This window comes from Pristiophorus japonicus, chromosome 1 (assembly GCF_044704955.1).
Source record: "Pristiophorus japonicus isolate sPriJap1 chromosome 1, sPriJap1.hap1, whole genome shotgun sequence".
Lineage (NCBI taxonomy): Eukaryota > Metazoa > Chordata > Chondrichthyes > Pristiophoridae > Pristiophorus > Pristiophorus japonicus.
In genome coordinates, this window is record NC_091977.1 from 17247426 (window position 1) to 17266842 (window position 19417).

At 47.5% G+C, this 19417-nt stretch overlaps 1 protein-coding gene across 1 annotated transcript in view; it reads left to right on the top strand.

The window, feature by feature from the left end:
- LOC139261856 (hepatocyte growth factor activator-like) overlaps nucleotides 1–19417 on the top strand; it is a 123869-nt gene that overhangs the window by 82888 nt on the left and 21564 nt on the right. Inside the window, exons 15-16 of the mRNA XM_070877092.1 lie at nucleotides 436–530; nucleotides 8819–9059. Of these exons, the coding sequence (XP_070733193.1) occupies nucleotides 436–530; nucleotides 8819–9059 (336 nt within the window). The remainder of the gene's footprint in view (nucleotides 1–435; nucleotides 531–8818; nucleotides 9060–19417) is intronic.

Below are 19417 nucleotides of genomic sequence, written 5' to 3' on the forward strand. Positions count from 1 at the left end.
CCCTGCCCCCTCCCCCTCCCTCCCTCCCTCCCCTCCCTCCCCTCCCTCCCCTCCCCTCCCCTCCCCTTCCTTCCCTTCCCCTTCCCTTCCCTCCCCTTCCTTCCCCCCCTCCCCTTCCCTTCCTCCCCTCCCCTTCCCTTCCTCCCCTCCCCTTCCCTTCCTCCCCTCCCCCCTCCCCTTCCCTCCCCTCCCCTCCCCTCCCTTCCCCTCCCATTCCCCTCCTCCCTTTCCCTTTCCCCTCCTTCCCTTCTCCCCTCTTCCCCTCTACCCTTCTCTTCCTCCCCTCATTTCCTCTCCTCACCTCTCTTCCTCCCCTACCCTCTTCCATCCCCTCTTCTCACCCACCCCCCTTTGTGCATTGTGTGTATAATTTGGTATGTTGTGTAAATGTAAATGTGTAGGAAAATGAAATTGTTATCTGATTGTCTGTTGTAGAAATCCAGATGGTGATGAAAAGCCCTGGTGTTACATAATGTTAGATAACCATGTGTCCTGGGAGCACTGTAATATCGCAAAGTGTGGTGCGATGAGTGAGTATCCTGGCATTTTCCTATTACTGTATAACATTATTATTATTGCGTGTAGATTTATGCATGTTCAGAATTTTTCCCTGTGTTCAGTATTGTGTCATGTGTCAATTATTCTCCAATTTCAAATGAACCAATGTCTGTCTGCCCGCTCAGGTGGACATAAAAGATCCTACAACGCTATTCGAAGACGAGCAAAGGGAGTTTTCCCCGGTATCCTGGCCAACATCGCTAATCAACAGAACCCTTCCCTATGGTCTAGTTGTATTTGTGAACTTATTACAGGTCATGAGACAAGTTGGGATAAAGAATTCATTTGGCCGAGTTGACCTCATCCTTCTACAATACTCACTCACTCATAGGCAGTCCCTCGAAATGAGGATGACTTGCTTCCACGCCAATAAAGGACCCGTTCACAGGTGTTCCAATGAAAGACCTAAAATTCCAGGTCCTGAACTACATCCTGAGGGTGGAAGATGCCTGTGCGTGGATTTTATTAATGTGTGGTGGCTATTGCACACCAGTCACCACACGGGCTTGACAGAGCTAGGTCGTGGTCCAGTGGCAAGGATTACCTAAGATGACTGGAGACCTGCTCTGCTGCACGGACCTAGTGCACACACATATTGCAGTGTGGGCTGGCTCGTGCTGCCCCTGGGCCCCTGGCCCCGAACTCATGCTTCTACTGGGCCCCGGTCACATCTCTCCACAGTCTCACACAGCTCCTTTGCCCCGACCTCGCCGCTCCTGCTGTACCTGCCCACGTTCCAATCACCGAACTGGATCTTGATTACATCACTCTTCGCTGGCGTCGTAGCTCGTGCTGCTCTCTGAATTAGTATGCCTCCACACTGCTCCCAGGTCGCCGCTCGCCGCTACTATTATGGCCCCGACTGCCGCTGATGGTATTCTACAATACACAACCCCACTGTCTCCCCATTGCAAAATCTAGCTGCTTTTCGACTGATGCCACAGTCCTGACTTTAACCATCTTTATTGCCAATGCAGCCACGCTATCGACCGCCCTCTGTGTAAAGAAATACATCTTTGCCCTATAATTCACAGAGGAAATAGGAGCAGGAGTAGGACATTCGGCCCCTCAAGCCTGCTCCGCCATTCATAAGAACATAAGAACATAAGAATTAGGAACAGGAGTAGGTCATCTAGCCCCTCGAGCCATTCAATAAGATCATGGCTGATCTGGTCGTGGACTCAGCTCCACTTACCCGCCCTCTCCCCGTAACCCTTAATTCCCTTATTGGTTAAAAATCTATCTATCTTTGACTTAAAAACATTCAATGAGCTAGCCTCAACTGCTTCCTTGGGCAGAGAATTCCACAGATTCACAACCCTCTGGGAGAAGAAATTCCTTCTCAACTCGGTTTTAAATTGGCTCCTCCGTATTTTGAGGCTGTGCCCCCTAGTTCTAGTCTCCCCCACCAATGGAAACAACCTCTCTGCCTCTATCTTGTCGATCCCTTTCATGATTTTAAATGTTTCTATAAGATCACCCCTCATCCTTCTGAACTCCAAGGAGTAAAGACCCAGTCTACTCAATCTATCATCATAAGGTAACCCCCTCATCTCCGGAATCAGCCTTGTGAATCGTCTCTGTACCCCTTCCAAAGCCAGTATATCCTTCCTTAAGTAAGGTGACCAAAACTGCACGCAGTACTCCAGGTGCATCCTCACCAATACCCTGTACAGTTGCAGCAGGACCTCCCTGCTTTTGTACTCCATCCCTTTCGCAATGAAGGCCAACATTCCATTTGCCTTCCTGATTACCTGCTGCACCTGCAAACTAACCTTTTGGGATTCATGCACAAGGTCCCTCTGCACCACAGCATGTTGTAATTTCTCTCCATTCAAATAATATTCCCTTTTACTGTTTTTTTCCCCAAGGTGGATGACCTCACACTTTCCGACATTGTATTCCATCTGCCAAACCTTAGCCCATTCGCTTAACCTATCCAAATCTCCTTGCAGCCTCTCTGAGTCCTCTACACAACCCGCTTTCCCACTAATCTTAGTGTCATCTGCAAATTTTGTTGCACTACACTCTGTCCCCTCTTCTAGGTCATCTATGTATATTGTAAACAGTTGTGGTCCCAGTACTGATCCCTGTGGCACACCACTAACCACTGATTTCCAACTGGAAAAGGACCCATTTATACCGACTCTCTGCTTTCTGTTCGCCAGCCAATTCTCTATCCATGCTAATACATTTCCTCTGACTCCGCGTACCTTTATCTTTTGCAGTAACCTTTTGTGTGGCACCTTATCGAATGCCTTTTGGAAATCTAAATACACCACATCCATCGGTACACCTCTATCCACTATGCTCGTTATATCCTCAAAGAATTCCAGTAAGTTAGTTAAACATGATTTCCCTTTCATGAATCCATGCTGCGTCTGCTTGATTGCACTATTCCTATCCAGATGTCCCGCTATTTCTTCCTTAATGATAGTTTCAAGCATTTTCCCCACTACAGATGTTAAACTAACCGGCCTATAGTTACCTGCCTTTTGCCTGCCCCCTTTTTTAAACAGAGGCGTTACATTAGCTGCTCTCCAATCCGCTGGTACCTCCCCAGAGTCCAGAGAATTTTGGTAGATTATAACAAATGCATCTGCTATAACTTCCGCCATCTCTTTTAATACCCTGGGATGCATTTCATCAGGACCAGGGGACTTGTCTACCTTCAGTCCCATTAGTCTGTCCAGCACTACCTCCCTAGTGATAGTGATCATCTCAAGGTCCTCCCTTCCCACATTCCTATGACCAGCAATTTTTGGCATGGTTTTTGTGTCTTCCACTGTGAAGACGGAAGCAAAATAATTGTTTAAGGGCTCAGCCATTTCCACATTTCCCATTATTAAATCCCCCTTTTTATCTTCTAAGGGACCAACATTTACTTTAGTCACTCTTTTCCGTTTTATATATCTGTAAAAGCTTTTACTATCTGTTTTTATGTTTTGTGCAAGTTTACCTTCGTAATATATCTTCCCTTTATTGCTTTTTTAGTCATTCTTTGCTGTTGCTTAAAATCTTCCCAATCCTCTAGTTTCCCACTAACCTTGGCCACCTTATACGCATTGGTCTTTGATTTCATACTTTCCTTTATTTCCTTGGTTATCCACAGCTGGTTATCTCTTCTCTTGCCACCCTTCTTTTTCACTGGAATATATTTTTGTTGCGCATTATGAAAGAGCTCCTTAAAAGTCCTCCACTGTTCCTCAATTGTGCCACCGTTTAGTCCTTGTTTCCAGTCTACTTTAGCCAACTCTGCCCTCATCCCACTGTAGTCCCCTTTGTTTAAGCATAGTATGCTCATTTCTGACACAACTTCCTCATCCTCAATCTGTATTACAAATTCAACTATATTGTGATCACTCATTCTGAGAGGATCTTTTACGAGGAGATCGTTTATTTTTCCTGTCTCGTTACACAGGACCAGATCCAAAATGGCTTGCTCCCTTGTAGGCTCTGTTACATACTGTTCTAAGAAACAATCCCATATGCATTGTATGAATTCCTCCTCCAGGCTACCCCCTGCGATTTGATTTGACCAATCGATATGTAGGTTAAAATCCCCCATAACTACTGCCGTTCCTTTTTCACATGCCTCCATTATTCCCTTGATTATTGCCCGCCCCACCATGAAGTTATTATTTGGGGGCCTATAAACTACGCCGACCAGTGACTTTTTCCCCTTGCTATCTCTAATCTCCACCCACAATGATTCAACATTTTGTTCATTGGAGCCAATATCATCCCTCACAACTGCCCAGATATCATCCTTTATTAACAGAGCTACCCCACCTCCTTTCCCTTCTTGTCCATCTTTCTGAATCGTCAGATACCCCTGTATGTTTAATTCCCAGTCTTGGCCACCTTGCAACCATGTCTCTGTAATGGCCACCAAATCATACCCATTTGTAATGATTTGTGCCGTCAACTCATTTACTTTATTTCTAATGCTGCGTGCATTTAGGTAGAGTGTTTTCATCCTAGTTTTTAAACCATGATTTTTAGTTTTTACACCTCCTGCAGCCCTTTTATATTCAGTGGCCCTTTTTGTTTCTTGCCTTTGGTTTCTCTGCCCTCCACTTTTACTCATCTCTTTTCTGTCTTTTGTTTTTGTCTCCTTTTTGTTTCCCTCTGTCTCCCTGTATTGGTTCCCATCCCCCTGCCATATTAGTTTAACTCCTCACCAACAGCACTAGCAAACACTCCCCTGAGGACATTGGTTCCGTTCCTGCCCAAGTGCAGACCATCCGGTTTGTACTGGTCCCACCTCCCCCAGAACCTGTTCCAATGCCCCACGAATTTGAATCCCTCCCTGCTGCACCACTGCTCAAGCCACGTATTCATCTGTGCTATCCTGCGATTCCTACTCTGACTAGCACGTGGCACTGGTAGCAATCCCGAGATTACTACTTTTGAGGTCCTACTTTTTAATTTAACTCCTAACTCCTTAAATTCGTCTCATAGGACCTTATCCCTTTTTTTAACCTATGTCGTTGGTACCAATGTGCACCACGACAACTAGCTGTTCTCCCTCCCTTTTCAGAATGTTCTGCACTCGCTCGGAGACATCCTTGACCCTTGCACCAGGGAGGCACCATACCATCCTGGACTCTCGATTGCGGCCGCAGAAACGCCTATCTATTCCCCTTATGATTGAATCCCCTATCACTATCGCTCTCCCACTCTTTTTTATGCCCTCCTGTACAACAGAGCCAGCCACGGTGCCATGAACTTGGCTACTGTTGCTCTCCCCTAATGAGTCATCTCCCTCAACAGCACTCAAAACAGTGTATCTGTTTTGCAGGGGGATGACCAGATGGGACCCCTGCACTACCTTCTTTGTACTACTCTTCCTGCTGGTCTTCCATTCCCTAGCTGGCTGTGGATCCTTCTCATGCGGTAAGACCAACTCACTACACGTGCCACTTATGTCATTCTCAGCATCGTGGATGCTCCAGAGTGAATCCACCCTCAGCTCCAATTCCGCAACGCGGTCCATCAGGAGATGGAGGCGGATACACTTCTTACACATGTAGTCGTCAGGGACCCCGGAAGTGTCCCTGAGTTCCCACATGGCACAGGAGGAGCATATCACGTGACCGATCTCTCCTGCCATGCCTTAACCCTTAGATACCCTTAAATTGGTAATAACAATGTTACAGTTTACTTACTGATATAAAAATAAAAAGAAAAGCTACTCACCAATCACCAGCCAATCACTTACCCCATTGGCTGTGACGTCACCTTTTGATTCCTTTCTACTTCTTTTTTGCTAACATTCAATAACATCATGGCTCATCTTCTACCTCAACTCCACTTCCCCGCCCTACCCTACTCAAACCCTGAAACCCGTGCCCTCTTAACTCACCTGAATAAGAACATAAGAAATAGGAGCAGGAGTAGGCCATATGGCCCCTCGAGCCTACTCCGCCATTTAATACGATCATGACTGATCCGATCATGGACTCATGTCCACTCCCTTGCCCGCCCCCCCCCCCCCCCATAACCCATTATTCCCTTATCGGTTAAGAAGTTATCTATCTCTTTCTTAAATTTATTCAATGTCCTGGCTTCCACAGCTCTCTGATGCAGTGAATTCCACAGAGTTACAACCCTCTGAGCGAAGAAATTACTCCTCATCTCAGTTTTAAATGGGCGGCCCCTTATTCTAGGATTATGCCCCCTAGTTCTAGTCTCCCCTATCAGTAGAAACATCCTCTCTGCATCCACCTTGTTAAGCCCCCTCATAATCTTATACATTTCGATAAGATCACCTCTCATTCTTCTGAATTACAATGAGTAGAGGCCTAACCTACTCAACCTTTCCTCATAAGTCAACCCCCTCATCTCTAGAATCAACCTCGTGAAGCTTCTCTGAACTGCCTCCAAAGCAAGTATATACTTTCGTAAATATGGAAACCAAAACTGCACGCAGTATTCCGGGTGTGGCCTCACCAATACCCTGTATAGCTGTAGCAAGACTTTCCTGCTTTTATGCTCCATCCCCTTTGCAATAAAGGCCAAGATTCCATTAGCCTTCCTGATCACTTGCTGTACCTGCATACTATTCTTTTGTGTTTCATGCACAAGTAACCCCCAGGTCCCGTTGTACTGCAGCACTTTACAATTTTTCTCCATTTAAATAATAACTTGCTCTTTGATTTTTTTTCTGCCGCTTTCCAACATTATACTCCATCTGCCAAATTTGAGCTCATTCACTTAGCCTGTCTATGTCCTTTTGCAGATTTTTTTGTTTCCTCCTCACACATTGCTTTTCCTCCCACCTTTGTATCATCAGCAAACTTGGCTACGCTACATTCGGTCCTTTCTTCCAAGTCGTTAATATAGATTGTATAGTCTTTAATATAGAATATAGTTGGGGTCCCAGCACTGATCCCTGCGGCACCCCACTAGTTACTGATTGCCCGAGAATTTATCCCGACTCTCTTGTTTTCTGTTAGTTAGCCAATCCTCTATCTGTGCTAATATATTACCCCACACCCCGTGAACTTTTATCTTGTGTATTAACCTTTTATGTGGCATTTTGTCAAATGCCTTCTGGAAGTCCAAATACACCACATCCACCCTTTATCCACCCTGTTCGTTACATCCTCAAACAATTCCAGCAAGTTTGTCAAACATGACTTCCACTTCATAAATCCATGCTGACTCTGCTTGACCGTATTATGCTTTTTCAAATGTCCTGCTACTGCTTCTTTAATAATGGACTACAACATTTTCCCAACCACAGATGTTAGGCTAACTGGTCTATAGTTTCCTACTTTTTGTCTGCCTCCTTTTTTAAATAGGGGCATTACATTTGCAGTTTTCCAATCTACTGGGACCTCCCCAGAGTCCAGGGAATTTTTGTAAATTACAACCAATGCATCCACTATCCCTGCTGTTACTTCTCTTAAGACCCTGGATGCAAGCCATCAGATCCAGGGGGTTTATCTGCCTTTAGTCCCATTATCTTACTGAGTGCCACCTCCTTCGTGATTGTGATTGTGTTAAGTATTAATGTAATTTAATGTATTAAAGAAAGGAAGACTTGCATTTCTATAGCGGCTTTCACGACCACCCAAAGTGCTTTTTAACCAATGAAGTACTTGTTTGAAGTATAGTCAATCACGGCAGCCAGTTTGCGCACAGCAAGCTCCCACAAACAATAATGCGATAATGACCAGATAATCTGTTTTTGTTTTGTTAATTGAGAGATAAATATTGGCCAGGATACCGGGGAGTACTCCCCTGCTCTTCTTCGAAATAGTGCCATGGGATCTTTTATGCGCACTTGAGAGAGCAGGCGGGGCTTTGGTTTAACATCTCATCTGAAAGATGGCACCTCCGGCAGTGAAGCACTCCCTCAGCACTGCTCTGGGAGGGTCAGCATGGATTTTTGTGCTCAAGTCTCTGGAGTGGGACTTGAGCCCACAACCTTCTGACTTGTCGGTGAGAGTGCTGCACACTGAGCCACGGCTGACACCAGGAATCGGTGTCCTGGCTCTTCTCTGCCCCAAATCTGGGGCCTAGATGGCTCTCTTTTATCCCAGTGACCAGAAATGTGGGTGTGGCCTCACCATGATCCTGGTGAATGTCCGTTAAGACTTTCTGATGGGCCCTGTCTGAATACTGATGTGCTTTGCCTCTGAACCACCGAGTGTATCGCACAAAAGATTAATAGTATTGCTTCACAGTATATCGCCGGTTTCATGACAGCTTTATTTCAGAAAGTTTTAGAAATGTGGCCTACACCAAGGAACGTTGAAAGCCGTGGCTCGGTGAGTAGAACTCTTGCCTCTGAGGAAGAAGGTTGTGGGTTCAATTTACACTTCAGAGACTTGAGCGCATATTACCAGCTGAAACGCCGCTGAGGGAGTGCTGCACTACCGGAGGTGCCGTCTTTCGCATGAGACGTTCAACCGAGGCCGCGTTCTGCTCTCTCAAATTGACGTAAAAGATCCCATGACGCCTCTATTTCGAAGAAGAGCAGGGGAGTTCTCCCTGGTGTCCTGGCCAATATTTATCCCTTAATCAGCATAATTAAAACAGATTATCTGGTCATCTTCACATTGCTGTTTGTGGAACCTTGTTGTGCACAAATTGGCTGCCACGTTTCCCACTTTACAACAGTGACTACAATTCAAAAGTACTTCATTGGTTGTAACGTGCTTGGGAACTATTTTTAGTGTTGTCGTCAGCGCACGCACCAGCGATGAGTTTGGTCCACCTCGTACTAAGTTGTCCTGCTGTCTTTCAGATATCCAACCAAGGAGAGTTTCTCCTATCGCCAGGTTTGCGATGTCAACAGTTCCTCAACAATCACTCTCGTGTGGGAAACGGCACACCAAGGGCCCAAAGCCAAGGATTATCGGAGGATCCTCAGCCCTGCCCGGCTCCCAGCCCTGGCTTGCAGCCTTATATATCGGGAATAGCTTTTGTGCTGGATCTCTTATATTTCCCTGCTGGGTGGTGTCCGCTGCCCATTGCTTCGCTCACAGGTGACTGGACAACCAGTGTCCGAAGTTGTCAAGCGCTCCAACTGTGTTTGAATTCATTTGACTGAGATTGACAGACTTATGTTGGGCGAGGGTATCATGGGATTGAGGTCAAAGGTGGGTAAATGGAGTCGAAGTCTCGAACTAGGCCGGCCTCCCACGTTCTACCCTCCGTAAAGTTGAGGTCATTGAAAACTCGACTGCCCATGACCTAACTCGCACCAAGTCCCACTCACCCATCATCATCATCATAGGTAGTCCCTCGGGATCGAGGAAGCCTTGCTTCCACTCTTAGCATGGGTTCTTAGGTGGCTGCACAGTCCAATACGAGAACCACAGTCTCTGTCACAGGTGGGACAGATAGTCGTTGAGGGAAGGGGTGGGTGGGACTGGTTTGCAGCACACTCATTCTGCTGCCTGCGCTTGATTTCTGCATGCTCTCAGCGATGAGACTCGAGGTGCTCATCGGCCTCCCGGTATGCGCTTCCTCCACGTAGGGCGGTCTTTGGCCAGGGTCTCCTAGGTGTCAGTGGGGATGTCCTTGTAATGTTTCCGCTGCCCACCTTTGGCTCATTTGCCATGAAGGAGTTCCTGTAATGTATGTACATAAGGTCTGCCCACCACCAGGGGGCACTACCATCTGAGATCCTAGAGTCATAGGTACACTCGTGCTGGGCCCGGTATATAACCTGAACTTCACCTTTGTATCTTCACTTCTGGAAGCCATTAAAGTCTCACCAGGTTACACCTAGTCACTGGCTCACAGTACGGAGTTCATTGTATCATTTCCTACACGACAACTTTCAGGAAGGATAGAATAAAAGGAAAAGGAGGTGGGGTAGCATTGCTGGTTAAAGAGGAGATTAATGCAATAGTTAGGAAAGACATTAGCTTGGATGATGTGGAATCTATATGGGTAGAGCTGCAGAACACCAAAGAGCAAAAAACGTTAGTGGGAGTTGTGTATAGACCTCAAAACAGTAGTAGTGATGTTGGGGAGGGCATCAAACAGGAAATTAGGGGTGCATGCAATAAAGATGCAGCAGTTATAATGGGTGATTTTAATATGCACATAGATTGGGCTAGCCAAACTGGAAGCAATACGGTGGAGGAGGATTTCCTGGGGTGCATAAGGAATGGTTTTCTAGACCAATATGTCGAGGAACCAACTAGGGGGGAGGCCATCTTAGACTGGGTGTTGTGTAATGAGAGAGGATTAATTAGCAATCTCATTGTGCGAGGCCCCTTGGGGAAGAGTGACCATAATATGGTGGAATTCTGCATTAGGATGGAGAATGAAACAGTTAATTCAGAGACCATGGTCCAGAACTTAAAGAAGGGTAACTTTGAAGGTATGACGCGTGAATTGGCTAGGATAGATTGGCGAATGATACTTAAGGGATTGACTGTGGATGGGCAATGGCAGACATTTAGAGACCGCATGGATGAACTACAACAATTGTACATTCCTGTCTGGCATAAAAATAAAAAATGGAAGGTGGCTCAACCGTGGCTATCAAGGGAAATCAGGGATAGTATTAAAGCCAAGGAAGTGGCATACAAATTGGCCAGAAATAGCAGCGAACCCGGGGACTGGGAGAAATTTAGAACTCAGCAGAGGAGGACAAAGGGTTTGATTAGGGCAGGGAAAATGGAGTACGAGAAGAAGCTTGCAGGGAACATTAAGGCAGATTGCAAAAGTTTCTATAGATATGTAAAGAGAAAAAGGTTAGTAAAGACAAATGTAGGTCCCCTGCAGTCAGAATCAGGGGAAGTCATAACGGGGAACAAAGAAATGGCAGACCAATTGAACAAGTACTTTGGTTCGGTATTCACTAAGGAGGACACAAACAACCTTCTGGATATAAAAGGGGTCAGAGGGTCTAGTAAGTAGGAGGAACTGAGGGAAATCTTTATTAGTCGGGAAATTGTGTTGGGGAAATTGGTGGGATTGAAGGCCGATAAATCCCCAGGGCCTGATGGACTGCATCCCAGAGTACTTAAGGAGGTGGCCTTGGAAATAGCGGATGCATTGACAGTCATTTTCCAACATTCCATTGACTCTGGATCAGTTCCTATCGAGTGGAGGGTAGCCAATGTAACTCCACTTTTTAAAAAAGGAGGGAGAGAGATAACAGGGAATTATAGACCGGTCAGCCTGACCTCAGTAGTGGGTAAAATGATGGAATCAATTATTAAGGATGTCATAGCAGCGCATTTAGAAAGAGGTGACATGATAGGTCCAAGTCAGCATGGATTTGTGAAAGGGAAATCATGCTTGACAAATCTTCTGGAATTTTTTGAGGATGTTTCCAGTAAAGTGGACAAGGGAGAACAAGTTGATGTGGTATATTTGGACTTTCAGAAGGCTTTCGACAATGTCCCACACAAGAGATTAATGTGCAAAGTTAAAGCACATGGGATTGGGGGTAGTGTGCTGACGTGGATTGAGAACTGGTTGGCAGACAGGAAGCAAAGAGTAGGAGTAAATGGGTACTTTTCAGAATGGCAGACAGTGACTAGTGGGGTACCGCAAGGTTCTGTGCTGGGGCCCCAGCTGTTTACATTGTACATTAATGATTTAGACGAGGGGATTAAATGTAGTATCTCCAAATTTGCGGATGACACTAAGTTGGGTGGCAGTGTGAGCTGCGAGGAGGATGCTATGAGGCTGCAGAGTGACTTGGATAGGTTAGGTGAGTGGGCAAATGAATGGCAGATGAAGTATAATGTGGATAAATGTGAGGTTATCCACTTTGGTGGTAAAAACAGAGAGACAGACTATTATCTGAATGGTGACAGATTAGGAAAAGGGAAGGTGCAACGAGACCTGGGTGTCATGGTACATCAGTCATTGAAGGTTGGCATGCAGGTACAGCAGGCGGTTAAGAAAGCAAATGGCATGTTGGCCTTCATAGCGAGGGGATTTGAGTACAGAGGCAGGGAGGTGTTGCTACAGTTGTACAGGGCCTTGGTGAGGCCACACCTGGAGTATTGTGTACAGTTTTGGTCTCCTAACTTGAGGAAGGACATTCTTGCTATTGAGGGAGTGCAGCGAAGGTTCACCAGACTGATTCCCGGGCTGGCGGGACTGACATATCAAGAAAGACTGGATCAACTGGGCTTGTATTCACTGGAGTTCAGAAGAATGAGAGGGGACCTCATAGAAAGGTTTAAAATTCTGACGGGTTTAGACAGGTTAGATGCAGGAAGAATGTTCCCAATGTTGGGGAAGTCCAGAACCAGGGGTCACAGTCTAAGGATAAGGGGTAAGCCATTTAGGACCGAGATGAGGAGAAACTTCTTCACCCAGAGAGTGGTGAACCTGTGGAATTCTCTACCACAGAAAGTAGTTGAGGCCAATTCACTAAATATATTCAAAAGGGAGTTAGATATAGTCCTTACTACTAGGGGGATCAAGGGGTATGGCGAGAATGCAGGAAGGGGGTACTGAAGTTGCATGTTGAGCCATGAACTCATTGAATGGCGGTGCAGCCTAGAAGGGCTGAATGGCCTACTCCTGCACCTATTTTCTATGTTTCTATGTTTCTAACTGGCGACAAGGAAAATACGAACCCACGCAAAAGTATGGCGAGCACAGCACGATCGAGTACTGTTGTAATTCTCGAGAGATTCAATGAGGGAGAGGATTGGGGAGATTTCACGGATCGTCTTGACCGGTATTTCGTGGCAAACAACCTCAACAAAGACAAGGATGGAGAGAAGCGCAGGGCAGTTCTTCTCACCATCTGTGGCCCCATGACCTATGCACTGATCAAGAATCTACTCTCACCCACTCTTCCCACAGAAAAGGATTACAAAGAACTCTGTGCTCTAGTTCGGGAACAGCTTAAACCCACGGAAGGAATCCTCATATCCAGATATCGATTCTATACGCACGTTTGTCTCGAAGGCCAGGAAGTAGCGGCATTTGTGGCCAACTTGAAACATCTTTAGGGCCTTTCAAATTTGGGTCTACGTTGGAAGACATGCTGCGTGACTTTTTCGTGATCGGGGTCAACCACGAGGCGATCTTAAGTAAGCTGCTGGGTGTGGAGACGCTGGACCTCAGCAAGGTCATCACCATCGCCCAGGCTTGCATGTCCACGCAGAAAAGCACGAAGCAGATATCGCGACTAAACAGGAACTCCACGGCAAGTACTGTGTACAAAATTGTATCGACGGCCGACTGAACTGCACATGGCAGGGTCTACTCGACTGCGTATGCAAGACCAGGAGCCGCTCAACGTTCACCATCGAAGGTCTACTCGACTGCGTATGCAAGAACGGGAGCTGCTCAAAGTTCGCCATCAGTCGAAAATCCGAGCTCAACATGTTGGCGTTGCGGGGTCAATCAACGACCCCATCAGTGCCGCTTCAGGCAGTATGTATGCAGAGGGTGTGCGAAGATGGGGCATCTTCAGCGGACATGTCCGCAGCGGAGCAAGCGAGCTGCGACACACCACGTGGATGATAATCAATTCAGCGTGAATCTGGCGATGCAGCCCGAGGCATTTGAGAGCTCCAAGGAGGAAGTGTATAGCGTACGTGTGTTCCTAACAAAGAGCCAACTGATAATGATGGAGGTAAAATTAAACAGCGTGCCGGTATCCATGAAATTAGACACGGGTGCGAGTCAATCGATAATGAGCCAGAGGACTTTTGAAAAGCTGTGGGAGAGCAAGGCAGAGAGACCCAAGCTGAGTCCGATAAATGCAAAGTTGCGTACCTACACCAAAGAGCTCATACCGGTGATCGGTAGTGCAGCAGTAAGAGTATCGTACGAGGGAGCGGTTCATGATCTAGCGTTATGGATTATCCCGGCAACGGCCCATCGTTATTCGGCAGGAGTTGGCTCGAGAAAATAAAATGGAAATGGTACGATATCAAAGCTTTGTCATCAGCGGATGATGATTTGTGTGCTCAAGTGCTGAGCAAATTTCCCTCACTGTTTGAACTGGGAATTAGCAGCTTCAAGGGAGCCAAAGTGCAGATTCACCTAAGCCCAGACACAAGGCCCATCCATCACAAAGCCAGGGCCGTCCTGCACTTGATGAGAGAAAAGGTCGAGCTCGAAATGGACAGGCTACAACGCGAGGGGGTCATCTCACCGGTCAAATTTAATGAATGGGCCAGCCCCATTGTTCCGGTGTTAAAGAGCAACGGCACGGTCAGGATTTGTGGCGACTACAAGGTCACGATCAACCAAGTTAGTCGGAGGAAAATCATTCACCAAATTGGATCTAATGTCAGCCTACATGACACAGGAACTGGGTTGAATCATCAAAGAAACTTACTTACGTGCATCAACACGCACAAAGGACTGTTTATTTACAACAGGTGCCCTTTTGGCATTCGTTCGGCGGTAGCCATATTTCAGAGAAACATGGAGAGCCTATTGAAATCCATCTCCAGGACAGTGGTATTCCAAGACAACGTCCTAGTCACAGGTTGTGACACTGCCGAGCACCTGCACAATCTGGAAGAGGTTCTGCGTCGTCTGGACAAAGTGGGACTCAGGCCGTAACATTCGAAGTGTGTTTCATGGCACCAGAGGTCGAATTCCTTGGACGAAAGATTGCTGCAGATAGAATCAGGCCTACAAACGTGAAAACAGAGGCTGTCAAAAATGCACCAGGCCCCAGAATGTGACAGAGCTGCGTTCGTTCCTGGGTCTTCTCAACTACTTTGGTAACTTCTTACCCAAATTGAGCACAGTATTAGAGCCTTTGTACAAACTGTTCAGGAAAGGAGATGATTGGGTATGGGGTGAACTTCAAGACACAGCCTTTGAGAAGGCTAGAAACCTGTTGTATTCCCACAAGCTATTGGTACTATATGATCCTTGCAAGCATCTAGTTTTGACCTGTGATGCGTTGTCCTATGGGGTCGGCTTCGTACTCCAGCAAGCCAATGAGTTAGGCAAACTACAACCAGTTGCATACGCGTCCTGAAGCCTGTCCAAGGCGGAAAGAGCCTACAGCATGGAAGAGAAAGAGGCTTTAGCATTTGTTTATGGGGTAAAATAAATGCACCAGTACCTGTTTGAGCTTCGCTTCGAGCTGGAAACCGATCACAAGCCGCTTATATCGTTGTTCTCGGAACATGAAGATATCAATGCCAACGCGTCGTCCCGCATCCAGAGGTGGGCGCTGACGTCATCTGCCTATGATTATGTCATTCGCCATAGACCAAGCATCGACAACCGCGCTGATGCATTGAGCCAGTTACTGTTGCTGATACGTCCTTACTATACAGTATAAATGCACACGAGGCCCATGCTTGCAAGAAGGTCAGTCTATGACCTGTCCTTTATTCCTTAGCACTCAAGTGATGAAGGTGGGTGGAGCTTCCCCTTTTATACCTGAAGGTCCAGGTTAGGAGTGTCTCCCACCTGGTGGTCATTGTTCTCACAGTGTACAACTTAAGTCAGATTATACATGGGTTACAATGCTGGTTGAATACATGACATCATCTCCCCCCCAAAGTCTTATTGGGATCATAGGTTGAGTCTCTCTGGTGGTTTACGCTCTCTTGTAGAGCGCCTGAGTTGGGGCTCCGGTTGTTGGGCGCTGGCCTGAGTGTCTGCTGTTTGCGGTGCCTCAGGCCTATCCAGACTGCCTACAGTGATTGGGCTCTCCGCCCTTTGGTTCCGGTGTGCAGTCACCTGTGGTGGAGTGAACTCTACATCGTGTTCTTCCTCTGCTTCTTCTATGGGGTTGCTGAACCTCCTTTTTGTTTGATCCACGTGTTTGCGGCAGATTTGTCCATTGGTAAGTTTAACTACCAGAATCCTATTTCCCTCTTTGGCAATCACAGTGCCTGCGAGCCATTTGGGCCCTGCAGCGTAGTTGAGGACAAAAACAGGATAATTTACATCAATGCCCTCGCATTCCTGTCATGGTAGTCACATTGTGGCTGGCGCCTGTTCTCGACAATTTCTTTCATGGTGGGGTGTATAAGGGATAGCCGGGTTTTGAGCGTCCTTTTTATTAGCAGCTCTGCAGGTGGAAACCCTGTGAGCGAGTGTGGTCGGGATCTATAGGCCAACAGGAGGTGTGATAAGCGCCTTTGTAGGGAACCCCCTTGGATTCTGAGCATCCCCTGTTTGATTATCTGCACTGCTCGTTCTGCCTGGCCGTTTGAGGCCGGCTTGAACGGTGCCGTTCTGACATGGTTAATTCCAATGCCTGCCGTGAAGTCCTGGAATTCAGTGCTTGTGAAGCACGGGCCATTGTCGCTGACCAAGACGTCCGGTAGACCGTGGGCGGCGAACATTGCCCGTAGACTTTCTACTGTGGCAGAGGATGTGCTCGAATTTAAAATGTCACACTCGATCCATTTGGAGTAGGCGTCTACTACAACCAAAAATATTTTTCCCATGAAAGGACCTGCGTAGTCCACATGGATGCGTGACCAAGGCTTGGCGGGCCATGGCCAGGGGCTAAGGGAGGCTTCCCTGGACGCATTGCCCAGCTGGGCACACGTGTTTCACCTGCGAACACAAAGTTCCAGATCTGCGTCTATCCCTGGCCACCAAACGTGTGACCTGGCAATTGCCTTCATCATGACAAAGCCCAGGTGCTCATTATGGAGTTCTCTGATGAACACCTCTCTGCCCATCTGGGGCATGACTACGCGGTTTCCCCACAGTAGGCAATCGGCCTGAATCGAGAGTTCATCCCTGCGCCTGTGAAATGGTTTAAATTCCTCAGGGCATGCCCTGTTTGTGACTGCCCAGTCTCCATTCAGGACACATTTCTTGACTAGAGACAATAGCGGGTCTCTGTTTGTCCAGACTTTAATCTGATGGGCTGTCACGGGTGAGCCTTCGCTTCTGAAAGCTTCAACAGCCATGACCATCTCAGCAACATGCTCGGTAGCCCCCTCAGTGGTGGCTAGTGGGAGCCTGCTGAGTGCATTGGCGCAGTTTTCGGTGACCGGTCTGTGAAAAATTGTGTAGTCATAGGCGACTAACGTGAGTGCCCACCTCTGTATGAGGGCCGATATGTTTGCATTTATGGCCTTGTTGTCGGCCAAAAGGGACGTTAGGGGTTTGCGATCTGTCACCAGCTCAAATTTCCTGCCAAACAGGTACTGGTGCATTTTCTTTACCGCATATACACATGCGAGCGCCTCCTTTTCTACTATCCCGTAACCCTTTTCTGCCTGGGACAGACTCCTGGAGGCATAAGCTACCGGCTGTAACTGACCCTTGACATTGACATGCTGCAACACACACCCGACACCATAGGACGACGCATCGCACGTTAACACAAGTTTCTTACATGGGTTGTATAGTGTTAACAGAGTGTTGGAACATAACAAATTACGTGCTCTATTAAAAGCCCTTTCCTGGCTGTCCCCCCAGACGTATTCGCGACCTTTGCGTAGGAGCACGTGTAGTGGCTCTTGCAGCGTGCTCAATTTGGGAAGAAAGTTCCCAAAATAGTTCAGGAGCCCCAGGAACGAACGCAGCTCCGTCATGTTACGGGGTCTGGGTGCTCTCTGGATCACTTCCGTCTTGGATGCAGTAGGGCTGATCCCGTCTGCTGCTACCCTCATCCCCAGGAATTCTACCTCTGGAGCTAGGAAGACGCACTTCACCTTTTTCAGTCGCAGCCCTACCCGGTTCAGTCTGCGTAGTACCTCCTCCAGATTGTGGAGGTTTTCTTCAGTATCGTAACCCGTGATGAGGATGTCGTCCTGAAAATCCACTGTCCCTGGAATCGACTTGAGGAGGCTTTCCATATTTCGTTGGAAGATCGCGGCGGCCGAGCGAATCCCGAACGGACATCTGTTGTACTCAAACAACCCCTTGTGTGTCGTGATGGTGGTCAGCTTCTTCGACTCATTCGCCAGCTCCTGGGTCATGTAAGCTGAGGTCAGGTCCAATTTTGAAAAAAGTTTGCCACCGGATAGCGTTGCAAAGAGGTCCTCCGCTCTCGGTAGCGGGTACTGGTCTTGGAGTGACATCCGATTGATGGTGGCCTTGTAATCACCACATATCCTGACCGACCCATCCGCCTTGAGCACCGGCACGATCGGGCTCACCCAGTCACTGAATTCGACTGGCGAGATGATGCCTTCCCTCAGCAGGCGGTCCAATTCGCCTTCTATCTTTTCCCGCATCATGTACGGCACTGCTCTGGCCTTGTGGTGCACTGGCCTGGCGTCCGGGTTTATGTGAATCACTACCTTGGCCCCCATGAAAGTGCCGATGCCGGGTTGAAATAATGAGTCAAATTTGTCCAGGATCTGTGAGCATGATACTCGCTCCACAGAGGAAATTGCATTGACATCGCCCCATTTCCAGTTCATGACAGCAAGCCAACTCCTCCCCAGTAGTGTGGGACCGTTCCCTGGGACAATCCAGAGTGGCAACCTGTTCTTCGAATCTTTGTGGGTCAATGGAGCTAGATACGGGGGCCAGCCAGTCTGCCTAGCACCGGAATGATCACTTTGTGTAAGTCCGTAGCTGTGTGTCAATCGGCGATAATTTTGGCCTCCTGGCCTTGGATGCCCACAACTTTTCGAACTGTTTGATACTCATCAGGGACTGACTGGCCCCCGATTCTAGCTCCATTAATACTGGGATGCCATTGAGGAGCACTTTCAGCATTATCGGTGGCGTCCTGGTGTATGAACTGAATACGTGCTCCACATGAACTCGCTGAACTTCAGCTTCCAGCGATTTCCCCCAGCGTTCATTTCTGCAATTTCTGCAGGTATTTTGCTCATCTCTGCAAACTCCGGCTGAGTATGTGCCTCCACACCTCCAACATGAGCTGCTGTTGGAAACAAAAGGTCTCTTGCCAGTCGATCGTCCCTGACTGCCTCTGTGACGGTCCTTGAGTGCGCCATTAACAGGTGTTGATGGCCCCATTACTGGCCGCATTGTCCCTTGCAATAGCGTGAATCGCCGTTCAACTTGCCATTATCTCTGTCGAACTCCCCCTCTGGGTTCGACTACATGTTGGGGCATGCCCGACTGCCCTTGTCTGCCTGGAGAACTGTGTGCTGCTTTAACAATGTTGAATCTCTGTCCCAACCATTCCTTAACACAGTACCTCTCATCTGTTCTGCTAGTGGCCATGCTCACGTGGTTTAAATCCCAGTTTCTCGTCGCCATTGATACGTCCTTACTATACAGTATAAATGCACACGAGGCCCATGCTTGCAAGAAGGTCAGTCTGTGACCTGTCCTTTATTCCTTAGCACTCAAGTGATGAAGGTGGGTGGAGCTTCCCCTTTTATACCTGAAGGTCCAGGTTCGGAGTGTCTCCCACCTAGTGGTCATTGTTCTCACAGTGCACAACTTAGGTCAGATTATACATGGGTTACAATGCTGGTTGAATACA